This window comes from Montipora foliosa, chromosome 6 (assembly GCF_036669935.1).
Source record: "Montipora foliosa isolate CH-2021 chromosome 6, ASM3666993v2, whole genome shotgun sequence".
NCBI classification, from domain to species: domain Eukaryota; kingdom Metazoa; phylum Cnidaria; class Anthozoa; order Scleractinia; family Acroporidae; genus Montipora; species Montipora foliosa.
The window spans coordinates 44,958,647-44,972,458 of NC_090874.1; the positions used below are offsets into that span (position 1 = coordinate 44,958,647).

Here is a 13,812-nt window from a genome sequence, read left to right on the forward strand (position 1 = left end):
CGGAAGTCTTTGTTCTAGCGGAAGTCTGTCTTCTGAGACGTCCACATGCAGTCTTGCCTCGCTCTCAGGTTCTGAGTGAAAAGAGAAAATGATAACGCACGTGGAAGGCTGATGAATATATATTTTCTTTCAAACATCGGACCGAGGCTAGGTTGGCCTGCATGCGGACGTCTCGGAAGACTTCCGCTCGTTAAAAAAAATAACCTGCGTGGACATGACATATCCCAAGGGCTGGACCGGGAGCCTCCTTCTCTGTCCCCTCATTTTCACTTGGTGGTGCATATTTTATATTCTACAGGTTAAGATAGTGACTTGGGTTAGATGGCTGGCAAGTGGGCCCTCCCCTCCCACATGGCAATCTGACTGCACTGGCGGCCATCTTGATCACAAATCACGTGCCCAAATGAGCAAAACATATTATGGTCCATATAAACTTATTATCATTTTCTTTTCCATCCTTGCCTCATAATAGCAGAGCGATTCGTTTCCCGCCGTTAGACCCACGGAACGTTCGTATTAATTTATCTTTTTTACAAGGTCGTTAAGGTGCCTAACATATCAGCTCATTAATGGTGGCAAAACAACGTCGGTTCTGTGATGTAAAACGAAGTATTTCGAGCGCATGTGGTCACGACAGCCAAAAACAGCCATCCTGGAAATAGCATTGGATTTATAATTCTGTCTCTTTTCGTGGAACTTTTATCAAAAGGTGGAAGACATTAGCGGTTTGAAAAAAAAATGGCGTTGAAGAGCTGAAGCGGCCATCTTGATTTACTTTTCAAGCGAACGGAGTTGTGACCAAGTACAACTTTGGATGGACTGCATCACGAATTTCGTTCCTTGCAACTCTTGTGGAATTTGATGCAAACATTTTTTTGCAGCTGGCTAGATCTATGCAAGGCCTGCTTTTTCGAGAGATTTTATAGAAGTGGTGCTAATAACGAGAGGAAAAATGTTTTGGAAATTCGATTTGCATCCTACGTCTGCTATAGATACCATGTTGACGAGAGAGGTAAGCTTGAGACGAGTTTAATTCCTCCCTACAAACGACTACGGTGTATTTCACTTGAGCAAACAAGTTGATATTTTCTTGCGGAGAAATTTCTCCTGAAAATTTTGGTTCCTTTTACTAGGACTGTACTTTGGGCGAAATACTGGACGAAGATGATGTGCTCCAAGAAACGAAATCACAAAATAGGAAGCTGATTGACTTGTGAGTTAAAAATTTCCCTCGTTCGATATTAGAATAGCGTTGCTTACCTGAGCTGTTTAGATATTGCGTTGGTTTTTGGTCAGAATTTGACGTCTAGACCAAAGATGTATATATATATATTTTATCAAAGAATCTTAGCAGTTTTGACTTCGTACGTACATAGGAGGACAATTCATGGCCAGTTAGCAAACGATCGTACGATACGAAACTGGACCTTAGCTCTATGAAACCACATAATTATCCTTTACTCGTTAGTACAGGAGATTGGCAGAGTCGAAAGGGAAGAATAGTTGACCTCAATTTAAGGGGACATTTAGATGTTTCTGGTGCTATAAATAAATATCCTAGCACCTAATGATTCAGGAAATGGTTTTGCTGTATTAAATTAAACATACAGCCTGTCAACCATTTTAGTCTGACATGCGGTTCTTTGTATTACCGTATTTATCCACAACTTGTCATAACTTTCTCTGTTTTACATGCTAATTTGTAAAAAAAATATAATTATATTTTGGAATGTGAAAGAATATGCTTATTTTTTGTCAATTTTTCATGTTCTGTTGCCATTTGCATTTAGTTTTGATCTCATCTCTTTCTTTATTTAGTTTTTATTGCTTATTACTTTGAAGTTGGTTTTCTTGAAACTACAATGTACCAGTGTGATCAAGAAAATGAATAATATTTATTTTAAAAGAGATGATGGTCAATTTTAAATCTGCCCAACTTGTGAAAAATTGGATTCATTGTGGTGACTGAGTATAGTAAGAGAAAAATCTGAATGCCTCTGTTAAGAGGAGTGAAAACTGTGAACTTCCAATCACCACCTAGTCAGTGAGCAAGATTCATATCTCCTAAACCTATGGTCTATGACCTTTCACCAGCCTTCTCTATGTGAGTAGCAGGGCATCCAAAGCAGGTCATATGCAACTTGATTCGTGCAACACCTGGTTAATGCACAAAGAAGTTATTGGAACACTCCAAGTTGTAACAACAATTATTGATAAATACACATTTTTCAATGACTTTCATGTTGGTAGAACATATTTCTTTGGTAAGGTTACAGATTCAATTTAAATGGCACATTTGTATACTGTAAGCTTGAGAATATGGGTCATCGTCCAACACAGAAGCTCATGCCAATGCAATAATTGTTTGCCATACCAACTAAATTTGTTTCTCGTTTGTAGACGAAGAGATTGCACATAATGAAATTAAGATAATTAACTGCTTCCTGTCATTGAAATTATACTTACCTATATTCCTAATTTTTAAACTCAGTTTTCTTAGGCCAGAGATCTTAGAGGAACTAGTGGACCTAGTTTTACAATCACCAGATGAAAGCAAAGATGACTGTGTGAAATATAAGTAAGTATTTCAAAAGAACATTATTGTTTCACATTCCAGTACATGTTACAAGATATAACTTGTTTGCAAACACTTTACCTTCCACCAAGTATCTAGCTTTCTTTATGGGAAATCGGCATGGGATAAATAGTGACATAGTGGAATTTCTTCTGTGCATTATCATTATAAATAATGTTTGTGTCATTGTCAGACTCTTATTATGAAAACAGGCAAGCCTTCGGAGGGTGCAGGAGGTGATGAAAACGTTAGCCTGGTATTGCAATGTTCGTTATTAAGGCAGGAGAGGGTTATGCAATTTCCATACCAGATTTTCACAGGCCAAGCTTTTCTTTAATCACTCACTGAAAGGGTGAATGTCTCCATTCACCCTTTGACACCTGAACCGCCTAGACTTACATGTAGTATTTTACTCTGTCTAATGCCAGATGATTTTACTCCTCAATGGAAAACCCCCAGGAGTCAATGGAGTTAATAATAATAATTAGTATTATTTATCAACCTTATGATTGGTTGTGAAGATCTAGTTTTGTGGGGGAAAACATCTATAAACAACTTGGTCTCTGAAAATATTGATTCAAATAATATCAAAGTCGTTGTCCCTTCATTCAGGGTTGCCAGTGGTTTTCTGAGTTGTATGAGAAATTAGGCTTTCTACTGACCAGCAATCCACATCTTGGTTTACATGTACTTATTGTTTAGGGAGAATATGGAAGGAGAGATTGGCCTCCTCTACCACCAAGGAGGGGTTCTGGAGGGCGTCTTCAGAAATTCATGAAAAAAATACACCCTGAAATGCAGTCTTAGTGTATTTTCCAAAATGTACAGTAAATCTAATTGTATGATATATAGGAATTTAGGGATGCAAGAATAGCACAACCTTTTAAGAAAATAACAATTCTCACAATTTTTTTATTCTGTTACTCCTCAAGAGCTAACAAAAATGAAACAAATGTTCTTTAAATTAATAAATCGGGCATCGTGTCTACCAGAGAAAATTCTTCTTGGTCTTTCATCGTTCAAATAATATTCACTGTTTTAAAACTGAAAATTTCCTGATTCATGATAGTGCATTCTGCATGTTAATTTGATGGAACAAATTCGTCTGAGGTTAACTCATTGACTCCTGGGGGTTCCCCATTGACGAGTAAAATTGCCTGGCGTTAGACAGAGTAAAATACTAAGTCTGGCCGGTTTGGACATTAAAGGGTTAATGGGGACATAGTGAGTAATAAACTCCAGTGCTTGTGCGAACAAAAATACACTAAATGCACTTCACGAAAGAAGTGATAAGGGCCATATACATGTACTTTTGGGAATTAGTTTTGTGGTCGTATGCATAATTTAAAGTACTTCCTGGAAAAGTGTTTTTATGTTATATTTTGTTATCCACTTTGGCAAAGTATTAAGGATGGTGTCTACTAATTGAAAGGTATTTTTGCATGGCTTGTGAATAGATGGGAAAAGCAGGTCTTAACAAGTATTATTGTGACTCCGTCTTAATTTTAAAATTTACAGTATATGGCACAATCTTGATACTACTCCATGTTAGCACTGACATTATGGAGTGCTCTTCCTTATGATATCAGAAACACTTCGTCAGTTTCTTTAAATTTTTTTTTTATAATTTGTTGTAGATGTTTTCTAAGTGCCTTTGAACATTAGGATCTTGGCACTATATGAATCTTTTATTGTTGTTGTTGTTGTTATTATTATTATTATTGTTGTTGTTGTTATTATTATTATTATTATTATTATTTTGAAAATTCGTGGTCTGTCACACCTTGTTACTGATTTGCCAAAAAGGGGCAGGTGGCTCAAATTAAGGTCGAAGCTAGCCAGTGTTTAACAGCATTCGTTGCAAGTGGAGGTCTGGTGCCCAAAACAACCCTACGGTCATTTGGCCAGGAACCCAACCCCTGTGGGATGGAACCACCCCCATGGCCAGAAGTATCCACAACCCAGCTACAACCCCCCTCCCACTCCTTCAAAGGGATAAACAAATTACAATAAGACAACACCAACATGGGCACCAGTCACACTGAAAAACATTCAGTGGAATCCGATCAAAATAGACTAAAGTAAAATAATAGCAATAATAGTAACAATAATAATAATAATAACAATAACAATAACAATAATTAATAATAATAATAACAATAATTAATTAATAAATAATAATAATAATAATAATAATAATAATGAAAACCATTGAAATAAAGGAATGAAAAAATAACTGGCAAATAAAAGGAGCCGAGATGACTGCAAACATGCCAGACTAAAACAACCCCAGCTACCAAGATATAGAATGGGAAGGGTAGGGAGGGGGAACGCAATTCCAAACGAACCGCAAAACTGAATGCTCGACTAACCACATAGTAACATACCGCCGAGCTGCACGCATGATGAGTAGACCGCTGACCGTTGCTAAAGGACTGACCTTAGAAACTGGGGCTGCTGACTGCACGCACTGCAGATAGGGGTGTAATGGTTGAAAAGTCTTGACAATCAATACAACGCTAAAAAACAATGGTAAGAATATAATGTAATGCTAAGACACTACACGACTCTAAGATGCAACGCAATGCTAGACAACAATGTCCATTGGCTGGAAAACAACGCTTAGATGCAACGCAATGCTAAATAACAATGCCCACAGCTATAACGCTTGCTCCTCGTTGTTAACTAGGTTAAATTGTATTTAACTACATCTCTTGGTTTTCACGGTATTTGGTGCTGGTTGGTTTACCGTAATTAACCAAGCTTAACTTTGAGCGACCTGGTTCAAAGGTGCATTAGCTGTTTAGGCAATGGCTTATTTTTGTTCAGTAGTTGGAAAATTTGTCAATAAACAGTGACTATTTCTGTAAGGAAGAAATAAATATAAATAAATTTGTCTACAGGTATTTCAAGTGTGGGTTATACATGAAAGGGAGAACTGATTCCTGCACTTATAGACATCTGAATTTTTCAGATGTCTATAAGAGACAATTATTGTTTAAATTGTTCAGATATGTGGTTAGGATCACTTCTCCTTTTTAAAAATTGAAACTAGCCTCAAACCGTTTTCTTTTGTAAAATGTTAGCACCATAAAATGTTTTTCTCTCTTTTCTGTGACGTGTGAGAAAAGGGAAAATTTGTTTCTCGAGGTGAATAGATTTTATCATTTATCCTGGCAGTGAAAACCTCTTGAAGTAAGGCCACTTTAACTTAATGAAGAATTTTCTATGCCAATTGACAAAGACTTTTTGAAAGAGCGTTCTCTAATTTGGCACCATATAAATTTGATGTGGATTTGCTGAAGACAACAATGAAATTAACAATATGGTATTATTAATTTTGTACTATCCTGGATCCTAAAGAAGATAGTGGCAGCACTCTGCTGCTTCCCTAAACTTTCTTTTGCTTCAGCAGGCTCTTTGGAATAACAACAGTTAACATTTGAACAAATGTCAGCTTTGTTACACAAAGCTTGGCCAGTGTTACCGTTAGATAGAATTACGGTAAATGGAGCAGTGAAATATCGTTTAATTTACATATCACCTTTGTCGTATACAGGTGTTTAATTAATAATATTGGTTCTTGTTCCAGACACCCCAATACTGCTTGTGAAGTGTTAACTGCTGATGTTTATGCCATCATTGACAAATTAACAAACAATGAGGTATGAAAAAACGTTTGCACTTTAATTTTGATTACAATGTGGGTATATCATAAAATCACAAGTGTTCTTCCAAACCATTGACCCCTATTCTCCTGTATGTGCCTACTTAATTAGATGATAGGCAGGGTTAGCATGGACTTTCACTCTTTCATACTGACAGTTTGAAATTCAGTATGTCATTGCTAAGTAAAATCAAAGCAACAGGGGTATTCTATGTGTATATAATGTTCTGAACTCTTATGCAATTTACTCTTTCCTTGTTAGGATTTACTGAATAAAATCTGGTCATTTATGGAGGCTGAGCCTCCACTTAATCCCCTACTAGCAAGGTGAGGTCAAAACGTTCTAATTTATGAAATTTTTTAATTATTTAAATTATTCAAATGGCTTTATTAGCTTGTTTGCTCTCACTTGGTTGACAAGGAATATTTTATCCATTTATTGGAAACTCTCAGTCCTTTCGTGGAATAACCTTTATTACTTAACTGTATATTTTTGCAAACTGTTGGCCTTAGCGCTGCCTGAAGGTGGTGTTTTTCTAAACTCTAGTATTAGTAAGAAGTTAGTTAGACTGAAATATAGTAACCTGCGATCAGGCTCTATTTTAGTTTCGCGTGGTACGTCGAGTTGGTGAAACGAAAAATAGAGCCTGACCAAATTCCTCTTCGAAATTCCTTCCGGCCAATCAAATTTACTTCCATTACACCAATACACGCGTGGACGGCAGATTCATGCTATTTTGTTTTGACCAGAGTTAATTACCGTGGGAGGAATATTATAAACGAATTCAAAAGTTACCGTTGGCTTTAATTTGAGAAAAACACATTTAAAGCATGGGAAATGTTTTCGACGACTATATTGCGGCAAAGGCCGGTGAATATGCAATCTTTTAAGCTTGACATCTTAATTTGTAATTGAGATAACCTAGCATTTTGTCGTTGGATGATTTGGAAATACATTATTCCTTTAACGTGTTTGCCCATGAAGGTTTCTTTGGTGATTTTTTCGGGTAATATCTTCAGTTGCAGTGTATTTCTAGAATTGCGCGCAGTAATATCATGATAAGTTTGGCTGTTAATTTTTTGATGGAGTACGAACAGTAAGATGGACTCGCAAAGTTTCTTTTATTGTTGTACAATTGATCTCTCTGGAAACTTGCCATTTTAATTTCTGGAGTGCAAGTTTTAAGTTAAATCAACTGGAAATATTATGAAGTGTGCAAACAAACCGTGTCATGTACAGTAAATAAATAAAGCCATTTGATACACAGATATTCAAAACATGCATTCGTGTAACTTGCGATTTTATCAGCATCTCCTCCTGTTGATATATATGTCCCCTGTCTCATCCAGGAAACCAATATGCATCGGCTTTCATTACCATTTGGAAGAACCAGCTATTTAGCTTTCAAAACATCAGGGAAGTTTGTGCCAAAGTACTTTCAACCCGATGGCCACAGAGCTCGACAACGGAATCGTTAATTTCACTCATTCCAGAGATTCAAACCCGATTCTGGACAAGTTATGAGATGTTTCAGATGGCATATCTCCATTTAAACAAATAAAATCAAGTGGCACCGTCCACGGCATTGTAAGAACAGAAGGGAGCTAAGTTTTTCGTACATTTGTGGAGGATTAGTCTTGAGGACTTTGCGTGAGCTCCGCGCAATCACGATGGCATTTTCACTTCCGGCGTTTCAACAGCCAATCAGATCACGAGTTTGGTTGGCCAAAATTTGGCCGACCGTCCGGAATTCTTGAGAGACTTTTGGTCAGGCCCAATTTTAGCGAGTGATGACATAAGAGAACATATGGGCGAAGCTAAAAATGGGCCTGATCGCAGGTTAGAAATATAGAGGAGCTTGCGCTACAGAGTATATGTGTACTTTGCGACTAAAATTTGCTAACTTGTGACGTTCTGTATCTTGTCACAAAATCGTGACTGTTTTTTTTTTTTTAAATTTCGACCATGCAGGTGGAGACAGAAAGACATGCTCTATGAAATTAACTTGAGAAGCAAAATACTTGACACTTTTGCAAAGCATAGTTATAACCTTTTTGCTTTTTTACGTAGTTTTTACATGTAAAAGAAGGTGAAATAATTATTTACTTTTTACTTTTTGAGTGAAAGAGTTTGTCTTTATATCAGACAAATGTCTGTGATCATCTTGCATGCACAGGCCTGTTTACGAAAGAAAACCTTTTTGAAGAATAAACCAGGAACATGTGGTTATACCGTATTTGCAAATGATTGGTAAAGGAAATAGGTTAGATTTGTACCGGAGAATTTAAAGTGTGAACCAGATGTTTTGCGGGTACTCCCTCTTCATAAGTGGTTTGAAAGAAACTGAAAAATTCATGTGCAACGTAATGCTCAAATAAAAACAAAAATAAAAATGACAAAAATTGCAATGTTCACAGTGCGTGCTGACTTTACCGTATTTACCTGTGTATAAAGCACACTTATTTTCCAAGATTTATTGTTCAAAAATTGCACTGCACATTATACACGGAACCATTTGTTTGTAATCTTTATCCTTATTTGCATACGTGTGTGGTTAACAAAGGATAGAAAAGACAATAAACTAGACTTTAATAGGCCATTGTCGATACAAATAACCTATAATAGTTAGTCAAAATCGATTTAACAGAATATCACTACCACTATGAAAAGAAAATTGTCCAAAGTGTCTTTATTCTGATCAATGTAACTTATGAGCATTGGGAGCAGTAGGCATGAAACAACAAAGTTACACCACAGCAGAGAAGTTAAGGATTATACAATTTTCAGAACAACATGGAAATCGAGCATCCCAGCGAGAGTTTGCTATTGCGGAAAACAATATCCATCTTTGGCGAAAAAGCAAGGAAAACCTTCAGCAAATGCCTCTGAAATGTGCAGATTGTGAAAGGGAAGCCACGTGGCCTCGTCCTGAGCAAGATTTAATGGCCTGGATCACAGAGAAGCGTAACGATGGTTTAGCAATTTAACAAAACATGGTCAGGCCAAAAGCATTGGAACTTTCTAAAGATCCTCAGTATGACATCCCCGCCGGTCAGTTTAAAAACCATTGGTGTCAAAGATTCATGAAGAGGAACGACTTGTCGCTGTGCCAGAAAACAACGCTAGCTCAACGTCTTCCACCCGACTATGAGGAGAAAATCATGCAGTTCCACCAATTTGTTATCAGGCAACGACGAGTCCAAATATTATCCCCTCCATCTTGTTGCGAACATGGATGAAAGTCGTATTCAGTTCAACATGCTGCCAAATCAAACTGTTGCAGCAACAGGAACCAAAAGTGTGAAGATTCGTACTACCGGAAATGAAAGAAGTGGCCTGACCGTTGTGTTGGCATGCGTAGGAGATAGCTCCAAACTTAAACCGCTGGTCATTTTCAAGCAAACAAACATGGAGTTGTCGTGGCCGTTCAAGAAAAGGGCTGGATGGACGGCGAGATAAAGAAAATTTGGATAGACAAGGTTTGGCGTTCTTGCATCAGAGGTCTTGGGCGTCGAAGGAGCCTTCTTGTGTTCGATTCCTTCGAAGCCCACAAGACTGAGGAAATCAAGCATTTACTGAATTTAACGGAAAACACTGATTTAGCAGTTATTCCCGGCAGACTTACCTCCCTGCTGTAGCCCTTAGGCATCTGTTTAAACAAGCCATTCAAGGACAGAGTCAGGCAAAAGTGGATGAGCTGGATGGCTGAAGGCATCCATGAACTAACAGCCACGGGAAGACAAAAGAAACCATCTGAAGAACTTACGTGTCAGTGCATCAGCGAGGTGTGGTGTGACATTTCCCGAGAAATTGTTGCGAGATCGTTCTTAAAGTGTGGCATCACCAATTCCTTGGATGGTTCTGAGGATGATTTTGTGCATGACTGTTCATCAGATGATGAATCTTTTTGGAGGAACTTTTTGCATCTGACTCAGAGTCAGACTTTGAAGTATTTTAGGACACGTAAAGGTACCGTTGTATGGGACTGAAACATTTTAGATTGTAAGCTTAGTGTACCGCAATCATTCGCTTTGGAACTGTTGTTTATATAGTGTACTGGTAGTTCTACCTCAATAGTAGTGTTTGTTATTCCTTTGGAAGACCGTTTTGCTTCCAACTTTATAGAGTTGGATTTTGAGGAATTTTTGGACCGTATTCGGTTGGAACGTTTACCATTGAGTCAAACACGACATGTACAACGTAATTCTAGAGACAAAATTTACTACTGTAGGATGGCTACAGTGGCCTTTTTGTTTCATTATTTAAGTGTTACAGTAGAATAAAAAGGGGAATTTTTGTTATGTCACAAAGAGTTTTTTTTTGGTGGGCATTTACCAGATTTATTTGTTTTTTGAAGATGGCCTTGAAAAATGGGGTGCACATTATTTACGGGTGCGCATTATACACGGGTAAATACGGTATATCAGGTAAATACGGTATATAAATCCAAAGTCCACATTGTGTCTGCCAGGGTGTAGGGTGTGGTGTCTGAAATCATCCTGGCCTGAAGACTGCATCTGTCTGTATCATCCTTGAAACTTGAATTGTGTGCCCCGGTGAAGAAAACTTTTTTTTACCATTCATCCGCAAATATTATTATTGCACTGCACAGTTTCTTCAAATTTATCTTATACAACATGTGGTTATATATCGTTACTGACCACAGAGGAGTATTGAAGATTAAACGGCTGCTCCTTAGTGTTAAAGTTAACTCTGTTAAATTGCATTTAGAGAATAGAAGTTTCAACCCATGAATGGTCCTCAGTATGTTTTGGCTTTATCTTAATTCATGGTAGTTTCCTGATATGAAGATTACACAAAAACCCATTTTAAAGCAAGATTTGGAAAACAATCTTTATGAAACATCAATCCACTTTTAGAAAAAACAGCAACCCTATCTTTTGGAGTACTATTGGCTGATGCATTTCTATAGTACTTGTTAAGAAATAATAGTAAATATTATGTTTTCCTGACCTTAAGTCCTCTTGGTGAGGGCTTTTTTAAAATGGGTTTTGCTTCAAATTTTTGGATGGGCAACATCCTAGAATAGAGTCCATGTTGGATCAGTGACCATTTAGAATACATCAGCAAGGAAAAGTTGTGGGTGTTGGGATCTATAGAGATGATTCTGTCCATTCAGCACGGGTTTGTTCAGATAAACCTCTCTTATTAAGGATTTATCTGTTTGGTCCTAACTTTAATTTATTGGCCCTCTCTTGTTTGATACCTGATTAAATCCTCTGAGGCATTCTACAGATCTGTATGTAAAATAACAGTTGTTGCATAATAGCTGCCAGGCAGCATCGCATTTTCTTCATTCGGTATTTTTTTTCCTGTAACTTCCAATGAACATCATGGAAAAAGGATTTCTTTTGTTATTTTTTCAGTTTCTTCAGTAAAGTTATGGGAGTTCTTATAAGTAGGAAGACATCTTTGGTAAGTACACAACAATGGAGATCTGGGTTCTTTACAATGAAGTGTCCCTTTCTCATGATACGTTATTTGAAAGGAACAGTGACAAGTGTTTGACAATTTTTGGTTCCTTAATGAGATCAGTGGCCATGCTTTTGAAGTCTTTCAGCCTTGAACTGGCCTCATGCTCAACTGACAAGTAAAATCATCAGGCATTAGACAAAGTAAATTATGTAATAAGGGACCCTTTGATGATGTCATTGTTTACATTTTTGTTTAATTAACATACGAGTTTGCTAACAAAAGGCCTCGTGCTATTTACAAACTGTAACTTCAAAAGGTAAAAGAATCTGTGAAATAGAGTTAAATGCTCAATTTTATGCCTTTTAACTTTGACAACAAGGCAGTTATTAGCCACCAAAAACTGTTAATTTATTGGGTGGCAAATTTGCTAATGATCCCTATACATTCTTTGTAAAATTTTGATTTTCAAAGTATCATTGCTCAGAGATTATCTGGTACATGTACGTATATATCTGGTTCAAATATTCAGAGACAGCTCTGCAATAAACTTTAAATATTCAGTACTTTATTGTTTTCTGAGTGATTAGAGAATGATAGCCTTGTGGTAATGAGGCAAAAAATGTGAACAAAGATTTGCCTATAGAACCTAGGCATTGAGTAGCATTCATTTGTAGGAGAATTTAGAACAGCAACGTGGCTGCTGTTTGGTTGTTTGGGAGCACCAACCAGGCCACTGTGGGATTATGTGAAAAATGAGAATTTTTGTTATTAACTCACCTTTCCAAATATTATTATTGAATCCTCTCTTTCTTTGTTTAGATGTTAGAGTACCTTAAAAGTAAAGAAGATTTTGTAGACTTAATTGTCAAACACCTTGGAACATCAGCAGTCATGGATTTACTACTTCGATTGATAACAAGCGTTGAATCACCTCAACTGCGCCAAGATCTGCTTGAGGTTAATATTTCTCTGGTTAAATTCCCTTTAACCCATTCATTCCTCATGTGCCTCAGGATGCCCACAGTTTACAAGTAAAATTGTCCGGCGTTAAACAGAGTAAAATCTGTGAAGTCTCACTCCCAAGAGTTGATGGGTTGAATAGCAAAGGAAAGGAGCGGAACTTTATTTACGTGTCTAGTCGTTCTAGCGCTGAAGCACACTGTAAATTGAAATTAACAATTAACACAAATCAAGGCAAATATTGTCTTCATCATTACTTTTTCAAGATGGCCTAATTCTACATTGAAAAGTCGTTGCATTAATTTCTTGTCATCTTCAAACTTACTATGCTGTTTGACTACTGGAATCTTATTGGCTGTGACAAGTGCATTAACAGCTTGTAACACATTCTATGTGCATGTTAATGACTTTCTTCCCCTCCTTCCAAGGGTCACTGCAAAACCTAGATGGACATAGTTTGATAATAGGGACCTATAGATCAGATAACAAGGATGACTACAAGTAAGAGTTTTCTGTTCTGAGCACATGCACTTTGAAAAATGTTACCCTCCAAATCTTATGCGCATGCTCAGTGCGGAAAACTCGTAGCAGTAGTCATCCTCGTTCTCTGATCTAAAGATCCCTAGTGTACATGTGTAGTTGCCAAGTACACTACAGCCCACTTTGGCTTCATTACAGGAATCTGCATATGGAAAACATAGAGGGTGGGTGAAATGAAGAGGTGTTGTAAACAAAATGCTCTGGATGTTATAAAACCACTTAAGAAAAAAGGCAACAACTATCCTTGTGTGTTTCTACTTGTGCATTTCAAAGCCAATACTGTGATGTGTACAGAGATGTACATGTAAATCTGACATGTTGTTTTATTGATATTGTAGTGGTTGAATAATCAAAAGCTTATTGAAAGTTTAGTCTCTCTCATTGATCCTGAAATTGATGAAGATGTGAGTATAATCACTGGCTTGTTTTTGTTGTTGGTACTGCTGTTAAAGAACAGGAAATAGAGCTTCAAGGTTCTAATGCAAAGAATTTGAAGTTTTTCAAATTGTTTAGCTAATTAAATTAGAAGGAGGGGAACCAAGTGGCAAAGAAGCAATTAGCTTTAATATAAGGGATCTGTCCATGTTAGCTCGTGCTTATAGTAGTTGGGAGAATCTCTTAGTGGGAGCCCTG

General features: G+C 37.1%; 1 protein-coding gene across 1 annotated transcript in view; it reads left to right on the top strand.

Moving 5' to 3' along the window:
- Positions 1 to 447: 447 nt before the first annotated feature.
- The window catches only part of LOC138007479 (serine/threonine-protein phosphatase 6 regulatory subunit 3-like), a 36,884-nt gene continuing 23,519 nt past the window's right edge, over positions 448 to 13,812 (top strand). The window contains exons 1-8 of the mRNA XM_068854428.1: positions 448 to 1,012; positions 1,134 to 1,213; positions 2,492 to 2,578; positions 6,168 to 6,240; positions 6,505 to 6,569; positions 11,631 to 11,679; positions 12,499 to 12,636; positions 13,518 to 13,583. Of these exons, the coding sequence (XP_068710529.1) occupies positions 953 to 1,012; positions 1,134 to 1,213; positions 2,492 to 2,578; positions 6,168 to 6,240; positions 6,505 to 6,569; positions 11,631 to 11,679; positions 12,499 to 12,636; positions 13,518 to 13,583 (618 nt within the window). The 5' untranslated portion in view covers positions 448 to 952. The remainder of the gene's footprint in view (positions 1,013 to 1,133; positions 1,214 to 2,491; positions 2,579 to 6,167; positions 6,241 to 6,504; positions 6,570 to 11,630; positions 11,680 to 12,498; positions 12,637 to 13,517; positions 13,584 to 13,812) is intronic.